The sequence below is a fragment of the Dermochelys coriacea genome, chromosome 14 (assembly GCF_009764565.3).
Source record: "Dermochelys coriacea isolate rDerCor1 chromosome 14, rDerCor1.pri.v4, whole genome shotgun sequence".
Classification (NCBI taxonomy): Eukaryota; Metazoa; Chordata; order Testudines; family Dermochelyidae; genus Dermochelys; species Dermochelys coriacea.
The window spans coordinates 15211520-15230757 of NC_050081.1; the positions used below are offsets into that span (position 1 = coordinate 15211520).

General features: G+C 42.6%; 1 protein-coding gene across 3 annotated transcripts in view; it reads right to left on the reverse strand.

Moving 5' to 3' along the window:
• GRB2 (growth factor receptor bound protein 2) overlaps nt 1–15621 on the reverse strand; it is a 69990-nt gene extending 54369 nt beyond the window's left edge. Inside the window, exons 1-2 of one of the 3 annotated variants that reach the window (XM_038371588.2) lie at nt 15346–15621; nt 5250–5490 (exon numbers count right to left, since the gene is read on the reverse strand). In XM_038371588.2, the coding sequence (XP_038227516.1) occupies nt 5250–5345 (96 nt within the window). In that variant the 5' untranslated portion in view covers nt 5346–5490; nt 15346–15621. Of the gene's footprint in view, nt 1–5249; nt 5496–15345 lie in introns of all 3 variants that reach the window. The other 2 variants (XM_038371589.2, XM_038371591.2) reach the window with 2 other exon arrangements.
• Nucleotides 15622–19238: the final 3617 nt, after the last annotated feature.

A 19238-nucleotide genomic window follows, 5' to 3' on the forward strand; every position in this document is an offset into this window, starting at 1 on the left:
TAGATGGAAGACCTGCCACCCTTGCTCATCTCACCCCTCCTGTACATAAACATGTTGCGCTGCAGTCAGGCCCCAAAATGGTTTTCATGCAGGAACTGAAAATGCAATCTCAGCACTACTATTTGGAAACACTCAATCCTGTTGAAGTCTGAAGCGAAAGAGAATGAATTGGGGGGGGAGGGGAGAAGGAGGGAGGAGAGACAATCACATGAAGAGCAGGCAATTGTGGAGCCCAAATGATAGACTGATCTCACCTGTTCAGAATAGGAAGAAGCCTTGATAACTCAGTTAAAATAACCCAAGTCTCAACAGTGAAGAAGTGAGAAAAACACTAACTGTAGTTAAGTTGATTTAGGTGCAACAAAGGAGTTACTGAAAAATGTAATCGCCTGTTAAGGACTCAAGAAAAACAGCAAAGTGCAACTCAGAAGTAGAGGACTCTTAAACCTACTGTCTTGGGCATTTACATCCCATACATTTAAAATTCTTGCAATAAGCTGCCCCTGAACTATACCGACATCTACAGGGAACAGAACACTGATCTTCTGAAGGATCTCCAGACTTGTTAATCTCCCAGGCATGCCACAAAGCCCATCTTTTTTTGGGGTGGGTGTTCTTTCTGGATTCAGGAGAGGAAATGGATCAGGATGGTTAGTGCTTTTGTATTATTTTATGTGTTTTTAATATATGGAATAGACAGAGTATAGGATTTGTGCCTATGGATATTTTTATATGTTTGAAATAAAACAATTATTGCAGTAGCTGTACATTTTAAAACAGGGTGGGGGGAAGAAAAGAGCCTAGCTTTGGCTAATGGAATCTTTATACAATTTCTTCTCTCCCCACCCCACTGCCAAACCAAAAGCAAGTATCAGCACACTTTAGGTCTGGATACTTGCCAGCTGGCACACAGGCCAACAAAACCAGAAGCCACCAGAAATAAATTCCTGACAAACTGTAATGCAAGACCTAGACTCAACGAACATAGGCACAGATTGAGAGTAACTGGTCCTAATGGCACCAGACAGCATGTGAAGAGAAAGCAGAGAAGTCTAAATGCATCATGATGAACATCCAGACACAAAAGCATAAAATGGCCAGATGAGTACATTTAGAACTGGGACCCTTTTGTATCTGAATGTGGGCTCTTTTTTTTTTTTTTTTTGGGGGGGGGGGGCAGGGAACGGACAGACATGAATCTTCCGGTTTTCTTCACTTTTTTCAGAGGATGCCATTTACCAACACCCTTTTTCATACAGCAGTATCCAGAAAGTGGACAGAAAGGTGGTCTTGCATAGAGCCACAGTCAATGATTGAGAAGGAAATAATAGGGGACACTGGATGGACACTATGTGGAAATAGCACCCCTTCCTTCTTCTGGGGCAGACTGAATAAATTCCAAGCTCCACTTCCCAAAGATCAAGTCTAAAGATAGATGTCAACTTGAATCTCCTGCACAGCAATACCATGCACTGCTATAGAATCATCTGACAAAAGAGTTACAAAATCATACAAGCTTTTTATCACATGCCCACAAAGGAAAAGGCCAAGCACTTTTCCTCTTCACTCAGCTGTTTTACAGAATTGCAAGTCAAAAGTCAATTATCTTCACTCGCTTTTGGAGCATAGCCACAAGATTACTAACAAGCAGCTTAATGACTACAGTTCAAATGCTATTCAATCAAGTCCAGAATATACTGCAGTAATGGTACCATGACATTATAGGCAAGTTATCTGCTGAAATCAGATGAAGTTAGACAATATGCAGCTTTCTCTTCCCTCCTCACAGAAAGCATCATGAAAGTACAAGCAGTGGTAAGTATTTTAGATTTAGCTTCATTCCTTAACATGGTACAAACAGTTTCTAACAGTTCTCTGTACAACATTCTAAGTCACACATGCCATCAAAGGGCAATGTTCACCACTGTTTCAAAGTAGGTATCTAATTATGGCAAGTCATGGAAAGGCGTAAGAAAGAGAGTATGTATTTGCTTGCAGGATATGTAATTTTTCCTCAAAAACCTAAATTTTGTACAGCAGAGAAACGTGAAGAGTGAGAAATACCTTCTTCTGGGAGTGCATTAGATTTGCACGATGTATTACTGTTTATTCCCCTTAGAAGGTCTTACTCATTTATATGCACTTAAGATTGACCTGGTTTCAGGATAGATCGCTACTAGGCATGACAATGGGGAAAGGGGGAATTCAGCCAGGATCTGATGAGATTATCAGATCTCTCAATCAAGAGACACGTGCTAACAGACTTAGTGTGCTTAGCACAACTTAATTCCACAGCCCAGATGTACTAGTCACTCTGAATGTCCTCACTCCAGATGTGCCACAAACACTGTTCAGGTGCCAGCAGCAGTGTGAGATTGTACAAGTCACTTCACTCAGAAAATTTTTTGTTCTGAATAGTTCTGAACACCAGAACTGTCCTCACTGTGGTGCATCGAGGTGTCTACTGTCAGAAGAACTGATTGGAAGCCAGGGATCTTAGGTTCTATTCCTGGATTTGTATGTAACATGAGCAAGTCAACTTCTCTGGGCCTCAGTTTACTCTCTAAAAGAAAAGGAGTACTTGTGGCACCTTAGAGACTAATAAATTTATTAGAGCATAAGCTTTCGTGAGCTACAGCTCACTTCATCGCTCATGAAAGCTTATGCTCTAATAAATTTGTCAGTCTCTAAGGTGCCACAAGTACTCCTTTTCTTTTTGCGAATACAGACTAACACGGCTGCTACTCTGAAACCTGTCAGTTTACTCTCTGTGAATGAAAACTGTTTTCACCCCCATACAAAAGCACTGCAAGGCTAAATTTATTATAATAGTGCTGAATATTATTCATGTTCACATTTACATTCAAGTGTTGTATAAAGAAATGAACTTAAGACTAGGAAACTACAGGCAAACACTTCCTTAAAGTTATAGTCAATATCACCTTTCCAGTAACAGAATCATTAAGGTTACATCAGAAAATAAAGAGCATCTGAGCTGGAACCAGAGATACAGTTTGAGGGTTGCAAGGACTCTCTCAATGTCGGCCTTACTTATGCTAGAAAAATTAGTACCCGTATGCAGCTCGGCTGTTGCCAGAATATGTGGTAGCAAGAGTGTACATATTTCTGCCACAATCTGACAAAAATAATAATCATGAGATGGCAGTAAGAGTGCCTGAGCCCTGTATACATTAGTATAGTACTTAGTACCAATAGCAGCAGCTGCAATACAGGTACTAATTTTTCTAGTTTAGACAAAACAAAAAATCTCTACACTATGGTGCTGTTGTTACACAAGGAAGCACTTTTTGAACATGTGATAGTTCTCTCTATGCCAGTCATTTTTTCATACCCTTAACTAAACCCAAACATCTAGACAGGACCAGATTAAAATAACCAAAAGTACATTTCAAACTAAAAAAATATTTAAGTACAGTACATGTGCCCTTCAGTTTTCCTTCCTGGTCAGCATTTTCTACGAGTCTTACAGATGTTTCTACAATTTTTAACCTGAATTGTGCTGTTTCAAATATAGCATACAAAGCCAAGGCAAGATACTAAACACAAACCAACAGACTATAGCTCAGGTTAGCAAATTTAAAAATTAGGGTCAGTGTAAATATTTTAAAAAAATCTGATGCTTACACTTCCACAGTGGATCTAAAATTGATCTAAAAAGGTTAAAGCTGACACTATTCTGAGCACACAGTTGCAGCAACAATGGATGCAGCTATTGCAGTAACTCGTAGATAATGTAATTAAGGTGTATAAATCCTAATGCAATTTATGGGTAAGAGACGTGAATGTGCAGGAGCACATTTATTCATTTTAAAAATCAAAGCCATTTTGGTTTACATAACTGCAAGAGAACCACCCCAAAATGGATTTTTTTGTAACCACCATATATTTAATTGAATTGATTGGCCTCCCACCTAAAATATGTAAGAAACTAGTTTTCTAAGACACTGTAAACTAAATTTCAATTCATTTATCTAATACACTCGAGAAATCATGGTTTATGATAAAAATACTAAGGTGACTGCATAATCCATGCATTTCTTGCATGTCTATCAATTAAGTAGTCAAATTCCAGTTTTGCAAAAGAATCACACTAAAGTCTGCCTCTTCACCACTCCTTGAATAAGCTGCTATTTCTTAGGCCCCAGCTCAGAAAAAATTAAACATGTTTGTAACTTTATGAAGGTAAACAGTTCCAGTGAAGAATATTCACATGCACAAAGTTACTTATGTGCCTAAATCTTTGTGGAACTGGGGCTTTAATGAGTTTGTTTTTTAAATTATCAACCTTCTACCCGAGGTCATTTCGAAGAGTAAAGATCTGGTCTTAAACTTTTTAAAGCTAAACTGCTAAAGGCTCAATTGCTTGGAAGAAAAAAGATCTATCTTGTTTTATATTGATAACAAACATGTATAAATTAACTACAGAAAAAATAACTTATGCGAATATAAGACGACTTTTTCTTTTCTTATTTTGAAGGCAGTGTAGTTTAGAATCTTTATAAAAACCATGCACTATAATCACATTTTCTGTTTTTGTTGGATACATTCTTTGTTTGTTATTTTTGGATCCTTTTTCAGTTTTAGGCATATAAATATTTTTTAAAAGCAAACAGATAATATTATGCTGCCAAGCTGGAGGGGACTCAAAGGTCTTTGGTATATTGAGTAATCTACACACAAAACCCATCTAATCCACCCCAGGCATTCACTTACAGCTCCAGAGTTCCATTAAATACTCAATGTTGCAGTTTTATCACTGAAGTTTATCAACACAGAAGATAAAATTCAGTAACAATATTTGACAAGTGTGGGGAAAAAAGATTATCTAATTATTCTTTGATGCAAGAATTTCTGGCAGAAGGCAAAGGAAAGAAACACTAAATTGGTGTCAATTACTTTAAATGTTTATCTTGTAGAAAATAATTCGATTAATAATATATGTTCAGCACTTCACATTTATTTGATACTGTCTATGGTATAGCTAGCTCCCAGCTGTTAAACAGTATGAAAAGATGGAAGATGCTGCTGATTATAAACTGAACAAACACAAAAATTTAAAACTGTGTCCTTTGCAATCAAAGGTGTCAAAGTGGCTCTGGGGTGGAGAGATAGGAGAGGAAATGGGTTATGGGGGCAAATGGGGGGGGGGGAGTGGATGCTGCGGACCGACTGTCTCAAGAAAAGAGTGGAAAGGAGGAGGTATCGCTGATCCCTTCCCCTGCACTTACCTTGAGGACATCCCCCCGTTTGAAGCTCAGCTCATCGTCTGCAGTGGCTTTGAAATCGTATTTGGCGATGGCTTCCATGCTGGGGCTGCTCAGCATACAGCAGTGCGGGGGAGCTGGGAAGGGAGCTCTCCCTGAAGCCTCCTCTCCTCCTCCGGGGGCTCCCGGCTCAGCCCTCCCTCTGTCCGGCTGCTGCAGGGACTCCGGCTCCGTCTACCACATGCAAGGGAGAGCCAGGGACGATCTGCCCTGATGGAGAAAGAGACGGATCATTCGGGGAACTGTGGCACGGATGGATGGCAGGGGCCGCGCCCTGCGCCTCTCCCTCCTCCCGACCCAGACCCGGCTGCCGCTTCCTCTTTCTGCCGCTTCCTCCTCGGCTCCGGGCTCAGCCAGGAAGCACCGAATGACACATGCTGTGGCCAATAGCAGCCGCGACGTCTGCCGTGCAGCGGGCACAGCGCAGGCTCCCCCACTCCAACGTGCGGGGAGGACGGGGAACTAACCCAGCCCCCCAGCCCCCAGCCAGTCCCACTAGCCCAAGCCACAGCGAGAGCCAGCACTTCCCACAGCGCCCTCACGGACATGCGGCTCCATACATATGGAGGCATACGTATGGCGGCACCTCAGGCTGGAGAGAGGCTGATGGGGGAAAACACACAGAGAGCACATGGGAGGTGGGCACCCGGCCTTGATGCTCTTATCCCCCATGTGACACGAAGTCTCCCCCTTAAGAGCAGCGTGCGCGCACCCCTTTTCACCCCTCAGGCATCACTCTTACAGAGAGCAGAGCCTTCTCTGCTCAGACGAGACGGATGCAGGGTTGTAGCCATGTTGGTCCCAGGATATTAGAGAGACAGGGTGGGTGAGGCAGTATCTTTTATTTGATCAACTTTTGTCACAGATGCTGGAACTAGGGTTGCTGCTGTATCCCCGGCTTTAAGTGGTTACCATTTTTCCCCCCGCACTCCTGACTTTTGTGGTGAGAGACAAGCTTGTGAAAAGAAAAGGAGGACTGGTGGCACCTTAGAGACTAACAAATTTATTTGAGCATCAGCTTTCCTGAGCTACAGCTCACTTCATCGGATGCAAGCTTGTGAGTTACACTGAGCTCTTCTTCAGGTCTGGGAAAGGTATTTATCTGTACACTCTGGGTACAAGATCAAAAAGATATGTTAACTGCTTATGCTAAACTATTTCAAGGGACCATTCAAGGAGAAGTGCCCCATTAACACTTCTCCAGTCACGCAGGGAAGGAAAAAAGAGGCTGGGGTGGAGGGTTAAGTGGGTTACAGATTGTTGTAACGAGCCATAGATTCGTGCATCCGATGAAGCGAGCTGTAGCTCACGAAAGCTTATGCTCAAATAAATGTGTTAGTCTCTAAGGTGCCACAAGTACTCCTTTTCTTTTTGCGAATACAGATTAACACGGCTGCTACTCTGAAACATAGATTCAGTGTTTCTGTTCAGTCCATGATTTTTAGTATCTAGCAAAGTTATGAATTTACACTCCCAGGCTTATCTTTTGAAGGTGTTGTGTAAGTTTCCTTTGAGGATGAGGACTTTGAGATAAGATAGGGTGATAAATTTATGAACTGTTCACCCTTGGTGGTATAGTGTTTTTTGTCTTTTACCTTTTCCTGTGCAAGTTCATTTGAGGGGGAAAAATTATCACATGCTTAGCACCCACTGGCAGCCAGATCCCCACCTACTCCTCAGCACCTCCTGCCCACCACAGTCAGCTAATTCACAGTGTCCAGGAGGCACTGGGAGGAAGGGGAGGAGCAGAGACGGGGCACACTCAGGGGAGGGGGCAGAACTGGGTGGGAAGAGATGGGGTGGGGGCAGGGGCAAGGTCTGGGGCAGAACGGGGGGTTGAGCACCACCCCGGGCCCAAAGGAAACCGGCGCCTATGCATTCTGTGAAAACAGAAGGAGAGACAGACATGGGTGACCAGTGTATATATACCTGGGACTACACCCAAGTAGGGATGTAAAAGTTTAACTGATAACCGAAACCATTAAGACTGATGCTTAACGATTAAACTCTGCTGCCGGCCAGAGCCCAGGACTCTGCTGCCATCCCAGGGCATGGCGGCCGGTGGCCCTGCGCCTGGCATACCAGCGCACGACAGCAGGGCCCTGCATAAAACTTTTACAAAGTTACTTTTTAAAATCACTATTTACATCCCTACACCCAAGGGCATAATAATTTTCATATCACAGGGCAGAATAAAAGCAAATTAGCCTACTCCACCCTAGAAAAAGTTTGCCATTTAAAAGTATCATTAGAAAACCTGCACAGACAGCAAGATTACATGCCTAAGCAACATTTTCTATATCAGCAAAAGTTTCTAGTGCAGACCTGGCCTAAGACCTTTTGATACACCAACCCGTCAAAAAGCAAATCGAATGGACTGATGCCCCTTAAAATGTGCACACCTTTTTCTTGATCTGTGGCCCATTCGCAAATATCCCAAGAGAACCTGCTTCAATACAGAAATAAAATCCTCTTTGACTGCTCACCCCTAGTTGTCACCTACTACTCAACGATGGAACCCATATGTGGTATCAAAACTACAACCCGTAGTTTATGGGAACCCAATCTGAACAAAAATCTTTCCTGAACCCGCACTTCTGGCCTTCAACCTCCCAACTTCTCCAAAGTCAACATCAGAAACAAGCTCCCCACAGGCAAACCACACCAACTCAAAGTGGCACAAGGCCCCACCAGAACAACAGATACAAAAGCTGCACTGCTACAACGATCATCACACAAATCTTTCAAGATCCATGGATCCTATACATGCCTACTACAATATGTGGTGTACCTCATTCCATGCACTAAATGCCCAACAATTATCTGGGTGAAACCAGAAAATAACTACATTCTCGAATGAACTCACAGGAAAGACAAAAACATCTTATCACCTGTGGGTGAACACTTCTCAAAAAGCTATCAGTCCTCATTCTCAACGGAAACCTGCACAACACTTTCAAAAGACAAGCCTGGGAGGTTACACTCATAACTTTGCAAGATATTAAAAAAACATGGACTGAATAGACTGGATATATGGCTTATTAAAACAGTCTATAACCGACTAACCCCCCCTTTTTGGTCCTATGACTACAGAGGTGTTGACAGGCAGGTCTACTTTGAGTGGACATTAGGAAAAACTTCCTAACTGTCAGAGTAGTTAAGCAGTGGAATAAATTACTTAGGGAGGTTTTTGAATCTCCATCATTGGTGATTTTTAAGAGCAGGTTTGACAAATACCTGTCAGGGATGGTCTAGATCAGTGGTTCTCAAACTTTTGTACTGGTGACCCCTTTCACATAGCAAGCCTCTGAGTGCAACCCCCCTTATAAATATATAAAAAAGTGTTTTTAAATTTAACACCATTATAAATGCTGGAGGCAAAGCAGGGTTTGGGGTGGAGGCTGACAGCTCACGACCCCCCATGTAATAACCTCGCAACCTCTAAGGGGTCCCAACCCCCAGTTTGAGAACCCCTAGTCTAGATAATACTTAGGCCTGCCTTGTATGCAGGGGACTGGATTAGAAGACCTCTCGAGGTCCCTTCCAGTTCTAAGATTCTATGGTCCCTTAGCGCAGGGGTTCTCACAACAAAATTTTTGGTAGCCTCAGAAGGCAGCCACCAACTCTCACTGGTGGCAGCTATGACAATTTTTCTTAAAATACTTAACTTTAAGAAAAATAAATATGTACATATACATGTCCAAATCATAATAATTTATTTATGTAAGGGTTTGTTGGTTTGTTTTTGCAAACTCAGTCATAAAAATAATATACAGTCCTTTCTATTCTTTACTGGACCTAAAAAGATTAGAAACACAAATAAGGTGCTTTGCATGTACTTGTCTTTTTTTCAAAAAGAAAAGGAGTACTTGTGGCACCTTAGAGACTAACAAATTTATTTGAGCATAAGCTTTCGTGAGCTACAGCTCACTTCATCGGATGCATCCGATGCATCCGATGAAGTGAGCTGTAGCTCACGAAAGCTTATGCTCAAATAAATTCGTTAGTCTCTAAGGTGCCACAAGTACTCCTTTTCTTTTTGCGAATACAGACTAACACGGCTGCTACTCTGAAACTTGTCTTTTTTTGTTGCTTCTTTTGCTTTTTTGGTTGCATTTTTTTTTTTTTTAGACTTGCTATCTAGTAAGTCTGCTTCTGTGAAAAGTGATACTTGTATGTTTATTAATATCACTTTTCACAGCAGCAAATTTGTTAACTAGCTGGGAGGTAGTGAAAAGTGATATTAAAAAACATACAAATATCACTTTTCACAGTCCTGGCAAGCTAGGGACAAATTAAGCCTTCATAGACTCAGACTTTCAGGTCAGAAGGGATCATTATGACAGTCTAGTCTGACCTCCTGCACAATGCAGGCCACAGAATCTCACCCACCCACTTCTGTAACAACCCTGGATGACGAAGTGGGTAGGGAGGTAGCGGGGGCCAAAGGTGATGAGGGGGCTGGTGAACCTGGTGCTAGCGCCAGACCCCTAAGGTCAGCAGCCAAGGGATGGATCACGCCACTGTGCAGACAAAGCCCTGCAGACAGAGCCCATGGCCAGAGCCCGGCACCGCACAGCTGGAGCTTGCCACCTGCCACCCCAGGGCGGAAGCCAGAAGTCTGAGCCCCACCGCCCCTGGGAAGGTGGGGAATTCACACTGATTGTCTGCTCTTCCAGTGTTTGTGGCTCCAAAAGCGAGCAGGGCCCAACCCCTCCTGGCAGTCCCAGAGGAGGGGCCACTGCTTTGCCCATCTCCGCCCCAATCACTGCCCGGGAGGCTGTGGCCACAAGAAAAGCCCCTGGTGGCCACATCTGAGAAACACTGCCTTAGCATCACAGGTTTCAGAGTAGCAGCCGTGTTAGTCTGTATTCGCAAAAAGAAAAGGAGTACTTGTGGCACCTTAGAGACTAACAAATTTAGTAGAGCATAAGCTTTTGTGAGATACAGCTCACTTCATCGGATGCATTTGGTGGAAAAAAAACCACCAAATGCATCCAATGAAGTGAGCTGTAGCTCACGAAAGCTTATGCTCTAATAAATTTGTTAGTCTCTAAGGTGCCACAAGTACTCCTTTTCTTTTAGCATCACAGCTAAATGCAAGATGGAACAGACTGTTTAGCGTAAATAGTTAGGACATATTCAAAGGCAGCACTTCTCAACCAGGGGTATGCATACCTCTGGGAGTACACAGCTATCTACCAGGGGGTACATCAACTCATCTAGATATTGGCCTGAAAAGGGAAAAGTTGAGAACAATTGTTCTAAGGCAGTGGCTCTCAACATTCCCGACTATTGTACATCTTTCAGGAGTCTGATTTGTCTTACATACCCCCAGGTTTCACTTCACTTAAAAACTACTTGCTTAAAAATCAGACAGAAAAATACCGAAGTGTCCCAGCACACTATTACTGAAAAATTGTTTACTTTTTCCATTGCTACCATATAATTTTAAATAAATCAACTGGAATATAAATATTGTGCTTACATTTCAGTGTACAGTATATAGAGCAGTATAAACAAATCATTGTCTGCATGAAATTTTAGTTTCTACTGACTTCACTAGAGCTTTATATGTAGCCTGGTGTAAAACTAAGGAAATATCTAGATGAATTGATGTACTCCTGGAAGACCTCTACATACCCAACAGGGGTATGCGTTCCCCTGGTTCAGAGCCATTGCCTTAAAATATGCATTAACTACTTATGCTAAATGACAGGTTTCAGAGTAGCAGCCGTGTTAATCTGTATTCGCAAAAAGAAAAGGAGTACTTGTGGCACCTTAGAGACTAACAAATTTATTTGAGCATAAGCTTTCGTGAGCTGTAGCTAACCCTAACCTGTAGCTCACAAAAGCTTATGCTCAAATAAATTTGTTAGTCTCTAAGGTGCCACAAGTACTCCTTTTCTTTTTACTTATGCTAAACAATCTGTTCCATCTTGCATATAGCTGACACACTTAAGATTGCCTTTCCAAGACCTGAAAAAATAGTTCTGCATGGCTTGAAAGCTTGTCTCTCTCACCAACAGAAGTTGGTCCAATAGAAAATATTATCTCACCCACCTTGCCTATACCCTGGGACTAACACAGCTACAACTACACGGCATGTAACATACATGTTGACTGTTGTAAGGCAACACCACCTTTATTTTGAATGACAGAACTCAAATGAAAGAGGTCTCTAGGCAGCCACACTAATTAGCAATTGCTAGTTGCTACACAGAACAAGTTTTTGCTACCTAGCATTCATGACTATGGGTGAGATTTATCTGATCAGGCACCACAGCTACAAGCAAGTTACAGAAGGGTTCTATTTTATAAATTTGTATAAAGATGATTATGTAGTGAATGTCATGAGAGAGAAAAATTAGGACATGCATTGTATGTCCAAGTCACTCAAGAAACCTTTTCTCCTCACTGTTACTATCAAGTAAGGTAATGTAATTATGTATTTTGCCCAACAGAAAATGCATCACAGCATCAGCAGCCCCAGAAAACAACCAAACTGAGTGTGACCGACAGATGATTTCAATCAGGTTGAACCAGGAAAATAATTCATGAATAAAAAAAATAAACCCACCATCCCAGTCTTTGCCACACAACCAACTAAGTGTGATTGTGGGTATTTGCTTTTGACCAGGTACGGGCACCAGCAGAGATGACAGACATTTTGCAAAGACTAGAGTTTACTTTAACTCCATCAGCACAGAGAGATAAAAGTACAACCAACACAAGAATATATGTTACTAAAATTAACAGATGGCCTAATCAGAAAAGTGACGAAAATTTTACCAAAAGATTTATACCACTAAAATGTTTCTTATATCTCACCTTACTTTAGGGTAGGGCAAGAGATTTCACTCACTCTCTCAATTAAAGCCAGAGTGTTTGGGGGGCAGGAAGGAAGGCAGAGAATAGAAATAAAGGTAACTTCTTATTAGGAAGATGAATTTTAAATTTGGGTTGGAATGCAAGTATTTACAATGCACCGAGCCCATTATATCTTAGCAGCAATCAAAACTCCTATGATTCCCTCTGCTGCACTTTTGAAATACCACAAGGGAAAGTAGGATTTTTTTATGCTGCTCCTGCAGCAGCAAATAGTGCTATGAGAGCTTCCTTGGTTTTATTCCCCATTCTTGCTGTCCTAGGAAGTAGCAAGGGTAGAAACAGAAACATAGATAGCTTAGGAGGGTAGGAGAGAAGGGGGTAAAATTAGGTCTAGTGGCAGCACCTAATAATTCTGAACTGGATTTGTCCCCATATTCTGATAAACAGTAGAGGAAGTCTACTGCTAGGAAAGAAAGCATGAGTGGTGGGGAAGGTTGTGTCATCTTGGAAACACACAAAGGGAGACCTCAAACAACAGAGGTAAAATGAAACAGGTGAAAGGGGAGAGTCTGTGCATTCATCTGAGTTGCCTAAATAAGTGGGTATAACAGTATAAGCCAAGTATAGCGAGGCAGTGTGTAAGTTCAATTTTAAACCAATAAATGCACAGATATTCACAGTTAGAGATGATACCCCCATCTATAAGGGCATAAGAATGGCCATTCTGGGTCAGACAAAAAGGTCCATCTACTCCAGTATCCTGTCTTCCAACAGTGGCCAATGCCAGGTGCACAGAGGGAATGAACAGAACAGGTAATCATCAAGTGATCCATCCCCTGTCACCCATTCCCAGCTTCTGGCAAACAGAGGCTAGGACACCATCTCTGCCCATCCTAGCTAATAGCCATTGATGGACCTATCCCCCATGAATTTATCTAGTTCTTTTTTGAATCCTGTTATAGTCTTGGCCTTCACAACATCCTCTGGCAAGGAATTCCACAGGTTGACTGTGCATTGTGTGGAAAAAAAAAAAAATACTTCCTTTTGTTTGTTTCAATTCTGCCTCCTATTAATTTTATTTGGTGATCCCTAGTTCTTGTGTTATGAGAACTAAATAACACTTCCTTATTTACTTTCTCCACACCAGTCATGATTTTATAGACCTCTATCAATCAATCAATCATTCCCTAACTCTCTTCCTAACTGTATTTCAGTTCAAGGATGCTTTGTCAGAGAACTGACCACCACCAGGTTTTCAGCTTTAAATAAGCTTCCTGTTTTTTCACTGACTGCTAGAAGCTGGGACTGGACAACAGGAGGTGGATTACTCAATAAATTGCCTTATTCTCTTCATTCCCTCTGAAGCATCTGGCATGGGCCACTGTCACAGGATATCGTGTTAGATGGACCATTGGTCTAACCCAGTATGGCCATTCATATGCTCTTATATTGCTTTTCTGATAGACCCCATCAAGCATGTGATCACCTCAGTGGGTGATCCTCCCTGTCTCCAGTCACTGTGGGATGCTGGGGCTCCGCTCCAAGCAGCCCCAGTGAGCCCAGCTTCTCCTGAGAGCCCCTCTGGCTTCCGCTACAGCCCTAACAGCAGTTCTTGCAAGACTGCTCCCAGCACCAGCAGGGACTAGTGCTGTCAGGGCCACAATGCATGCACAGCCTTCCCTGCCACCTTTGGCGGGAGGGCACTTGTGCCAGGTCCTCTTTTCGACAGCTTCCTCATTTTTTCCCCATTGACATTACTTCTTAAATCAAGTGCAAAATAACTATTTAAAAATCACCTAGTATTCTAAAATGCTTTAAAACACAAGATGATGTCATCTTAAGAGACAAAATGAAAGTGATGCAATAACCACCTGTTTTGTGCAAAAATTTGAATGCCAAGAGGTTGGTTTAGAAATGAGTGAATATAGGTAGCAATTGGTTTGTAGGAGAAAGCTAGGATATTCCCCACTCCTAATCTTCCAAACTCTGCTCCCTGACTGTTAAGTGTTCAATCATTTCCTAAACAGGGGATGAATTCCCCTTCTCTATATTTTGCTCTTTATTAAGTATGTTACATTATTTACCTTACTCCATAATCGAGACCTCTGTGTGACTTCCTCCACTTCTAGGAGTTTCACAAATTACTTAAGACAAGGGATAGGACCTGCTTATTAAAATTGTATAAAAAAAACCACACCCACAGACCTCAACCAGGAACTGACAACAAAAAACCCACAACCCCTCTCCCCCACACACAAAACACCACATGGACCAAAAAAAAAAAAAAAAAAAGAGACAAATCTGAAATACCTCTCCCTACCTCCACTCCAAAGACCATATGTGAAGCATGAGTTTATGGACTCTTATCAGAAGTGGTAAATGTTCACACCTTCCAGGCCACAACCTGCCCATAACACTTTATCCTCAGAACTGGCCTGAAGTCACATGGATCCCCAACTGAATATCAAAAATTGGCCCGTGCACCCAACATAAGACAGGACAAACTACAACACTCAGCAAGCCTATAAATTGCTATAGTTGCCAATGATTTCCCTTCCAAACCAGTTCCACCCTCAGAAAAGTACTGAACTGGCAGTAGGGTTCATCTTTCCAGTAATTCACCTGGAACCAGAAAATTAAAAAAAAAAAAAAAAAAAAAAAAACAGGACAGCATTTGCATCTATTACTTGGGTTGAACCAATCCTGCTGCTTTCAATTCAGTCCCTGCTCCAATGAGAAGCTTCTAGCTGGAATTAAGTCATGATAGGAGCTGCAGAGGCATACGGCCTGCGGCTCCGGGACTAAGGAGATGAGCCACTGCGGAAATGCCCAGAGGCATGGCCCTATGCTGTCAGCCTCCCCCCTGCCCGCGCCGGGCATGGCACTGGGAATGGGTCAGCTCCCAGGGAAGAAGTGTCCGGCTCCCGAAGAGCTAAGGGCTTCAGCGGACCAGGGACAGGGCGGTCATATGCATGAGGCAACGGCCCTAGGAGCCGGGGGGGCCGCAGTAGGGTCCCTGGGGGCCACGGGACAGCGGCAGGCTCCCCGGGGTCCGGGGCCTTGACTCCTACACCCAGTCGGGGGCCGGACCCCTAGGGGCGGAGGCCCTTGGAAACGCCTGTGCCCCGATCCGAGTCCACGGCCCGGCGGGTGGCTCTGAAGATGGCGCCACTGCCCGTCCGAGCCCCCGTGTCGGCGCCCTCGGGCAGGGCCTCCCCGTCTCACTCACCGTGTGGCGCTGGGGCTCCGCTCCGAGCGGCCCCGCCGATCCCAGCCAGCTTCGCCCGAGAGCCCCTCCAGCTTCCGCTACAGCCCTCCAGGAGCTCTCGCGAGACTGCGCACGCCACCGGCAGGAGCTTGGGGCTGTCAGAGCCACAACGCATGCGCAGCCTTGCTCTCCACCCTCGGCGGGAGGGCATTTGTCCACAAGCGCGCATGCGCGCGGTTTTGCGGTTCTAGCCCTGATAGCCTTGAGGTGTGTGGGACTAGCGCAGTACCTGTCAGTGCGCAAGCGCAACATTTGCTGCGTCACTGACGCTGCTGATACCAGTACGCCTGCGCAGGACCTTGCCAGTGCCAGTGCAGTAGGCTATAGGGTCCCCAGTGAGGCAGGTTTCAGAGTAGCAGCCGTGTTAGTCTGTATTCGCAAAAAGAAAAGGAGGACTTGTGGCACCTTAGAGACTAACAAATTTATTAGAGCATAAGCTTTCGTGAGCTACAGCTCACTTCATTTGGTTTTCCACCGAATGCATCCGATGAAGTGAGCTGTAGCTCACGAAAGCTTATGCTCTAATAAATTTGTTAGTCTCTAAGGTGCCACAAGTACTCCTTTCCCAGTGAGGCAGGATCTTATTGTGCAGGACATGGTACAGACACAATCGATCCCTACCCTGACGAGCTGACAGGCCCACGAAGGGTGGGAAGAGGGATACAGTCAGACAGGTTTAATAGACATATGTATTTGCATTTTTATTACAGATTAAATGCCAGTTCTCCCCATCTGACCCTCATCTCAGACATCATCCACTGGTAGATTTCTCTCAGACATCACAGCAGAAATGGGTTGTGAGGAGAGATTTGAAGGAGGGGGGAAAAAGCAGGGGCCTTATAGAGGGCAGCACTCTGCAGGCAGAAGGGGCATCATGGAAGAAGGCACAGAGACATTCCCATGAGAAGCTGACAATAGGTGAATAAAGCTGGTGTCCTTGGCAGAAGTATGGGGAAGAGGCAAGCTGGCAGGTAGAGGTGATCAGAGGTGTAAAGGGCCTTGTTGAGGACAAGGAGCCTGAATTTTATTTGGTGAAGCAGAAGAAACCAGGGGTGTGATTCAGAGACTCGTGTGGCCAAGTCACTTCACCCTTGTGCCCTAGTGTCCCCATCTGTAAAGGGGGATTAATAATATTTATCCACACATATTCCAGGGTGTTCTGAAGATTGAATAGTTAATGTCTGTACAATTTTTTGAACAATGAATGTTTGTTATAAAACACCACAAAAATGCTAAGTACTCTGAGTAATAAGGCTCTAGCTGTTTCAAACTGGGCATCCAGCTTTAGTGGGGACTTTTGCAAATGTTGGCCTTAATCTCTCTGTGCCTCAATTCCATATCTATAAAATGGGGGTAATATTTCTCTCACAGTGGAGTTGAGATAAATTCATTACAGTTGGTGAAGCATTTAGAAACTATAGCAATGTGCACTGTAGAAAAGCCAATGAGAACATGAATAATATCATATTCACAGCAGAGGTGGGATGGTGTGTAGTAAATAAGATGTGGGCAACACCTTGAATTATGCGGACAAAAAGAAACATTGTATAGCTACCCATTCAGTGAGTACCATCCATCTTGTTCACTTAGTGAGGAAGGGGTCTCATGGAAAAGAATATAATGTGATCATGTAATTAAAGAGTGCTTCATGATGCATATGCACAAGAGGGCAGAATTCTTTCCCTCTCTGTTGTTTTTTTGTTTGTTTGTTTTTTGTAATTTAATTTTTAAAAATGTAATTACAGTATACCCTGAAGCAGTTGCTAAGGTAAAAGTCTGGCTTGGATTTCTTGACAAAGCCAACCCTTTTTTAGAAGAGTTAGCTTCTAGAATTAGAATTAGAATTAGAATGCTCCTTTTAAAAACAGAAGCTTTTCTACAGCTGTACTCCTACTCCCATGGTCCTGGTGCATGGAAGCAGCCCTCAAGTCCTTATTAATCAGTTTTTGGAGGTAGTTATTAACTCCCAAATAGACCAAATAGAGAGGACTTTTTTTTTTCAGGAAGTCCCTCTCTAGTGTTGGAACAGATATTGAAGGTTTTAATTTGTATTTTTAATAATTTTTAATTATGTATCACAGAAAGTCACATATTCTGAGTTTACAGTGAGGCTGAACAGTATTGGCCTTTTTATACCTGTAGGTCTGTGGATCTCCCTGTGAATATACTGGAAAGATTTACAGATCCATACACAGAAAAAGTAGGCTAGCATATCAAAATATGCACACTGAAATGGATCATGGATGTTTTCCTCCTTGGTTATGCTTCTGCAAAGATCCAGTCTGCTAATGTGTCAATTCTAAATGTTTGAGCAGTTGGAGACAAATTCTGAGATTATTTGGAGATGAAGGTTTGTACCTTAAATCAATGGAAAGACAACTTCTCCCTCAGAACAACACTATACTTCATGGCTTTTAATTTCATCTTGGTCTAGGTTGGACTCGTACCTTCCCCCTACCACACACAATCTTTTAATGGTGAATTATTCAAACCCTGAACTGGAGAGGTGAGTAGAATTAATGTTAAAGAGGTTGAGGGCATTCCAAATGTTGTCATAATTATAATCCTGCATTTTACATATGAAGCAGGCCTAGAGGTTAAGTGACTTATCCAAGATCATATAGTGAATCAGTGCCACAATCAGGAATAGAATCCAAGAACCTTAGTTCTCAGTCCCCAACATTAGGCACTAGAGCACACAATGAAGTCTCTAGTTTCATGTATGATCTCAAAGTGGCAATTTGGGAATCTTGTGAGAAGATGCCATACCAGTTATAGAAAAGGAAAAAATATAGCAGGTGTTAACTAGCTGGAAAAAGAGGTAGATATAGCCAACAGCTGTCAGTTGTAAAATGGTTGTTTTAGGGCTGCAGCTGCTTGCCTTTGCTCCAAAAAGGCATTATGGGGGAAAAAGTCTTATAAGAGGAGAAACCTGTAGTAAGAAAAGTTAGTAAGAAGTCAGAGGATTGTAAGGAAGGTGCTGTTGATAAAGGAATTGCTTTGGTATTTGTTTATCATATACTGATTAACTGAGTAGGCACTAACAATATACACACTAGTCAATGGATAGTGGTGTTTTTTGTTTTGGCTTTAGGTAGCATAGTATCCTCTTGTAACTACAGTGAGGAAGAGAGTGCTGCCATAGTTAGAATGGAAATCCTGGCACAACCTTCATGAGTAAAAAGGAGAGTCTGTGACTGTGTCTAAAGGATCAGTTTTCAGAATTTTATTGTAGTTTATGAATTGCTTGAATATTCTATTGTAGTTTGTCATGATAAAGTGTAATCTCAATTAGTTATGACTATTTTAAGAACTGCCATCTGAGTAACATTTGTCTAATGTCTGACATTTGCTTTGTATCCCTTTTGTAAAATGTTCTAGAACAGTTGGGGGTACAAAATTAAATGTGTGATTCTTTGCTATGAATAGACTGGAAGAATGTTTGTTGAAAGGTGAAACATATTTTTGTATAAACAGTTATTTCAGGCTTAAAATTACTATTTGGAATGTTGAAACAATGTTACTGATCAAGGTCAACATAGTTACTGATGACATAAGGTATAATGGTAGCATAGGAGTTATGTTGATACAGTGTTACTGTAGGCACAAGTCATAAAGATAGCCTTAGTGTTCTTTTGACACAATGTGTTTGTCCTAAGTCTGTTAATATGAGACCTATTGCTAGGGCCCTACCAAATTCACAGTTCATTTTGGTCATTTCACAGTCATAGGATTTTAAAAATTTAATGATTTCAGCTATTAAAATCTCAAGGTCTTGTAATTATAGGGGTCCTGACCCAAAAAGGAGTGGGGGGTGGGGTGTCGCAAGGTTATTGTAGGGGGGGTTGTGGTAC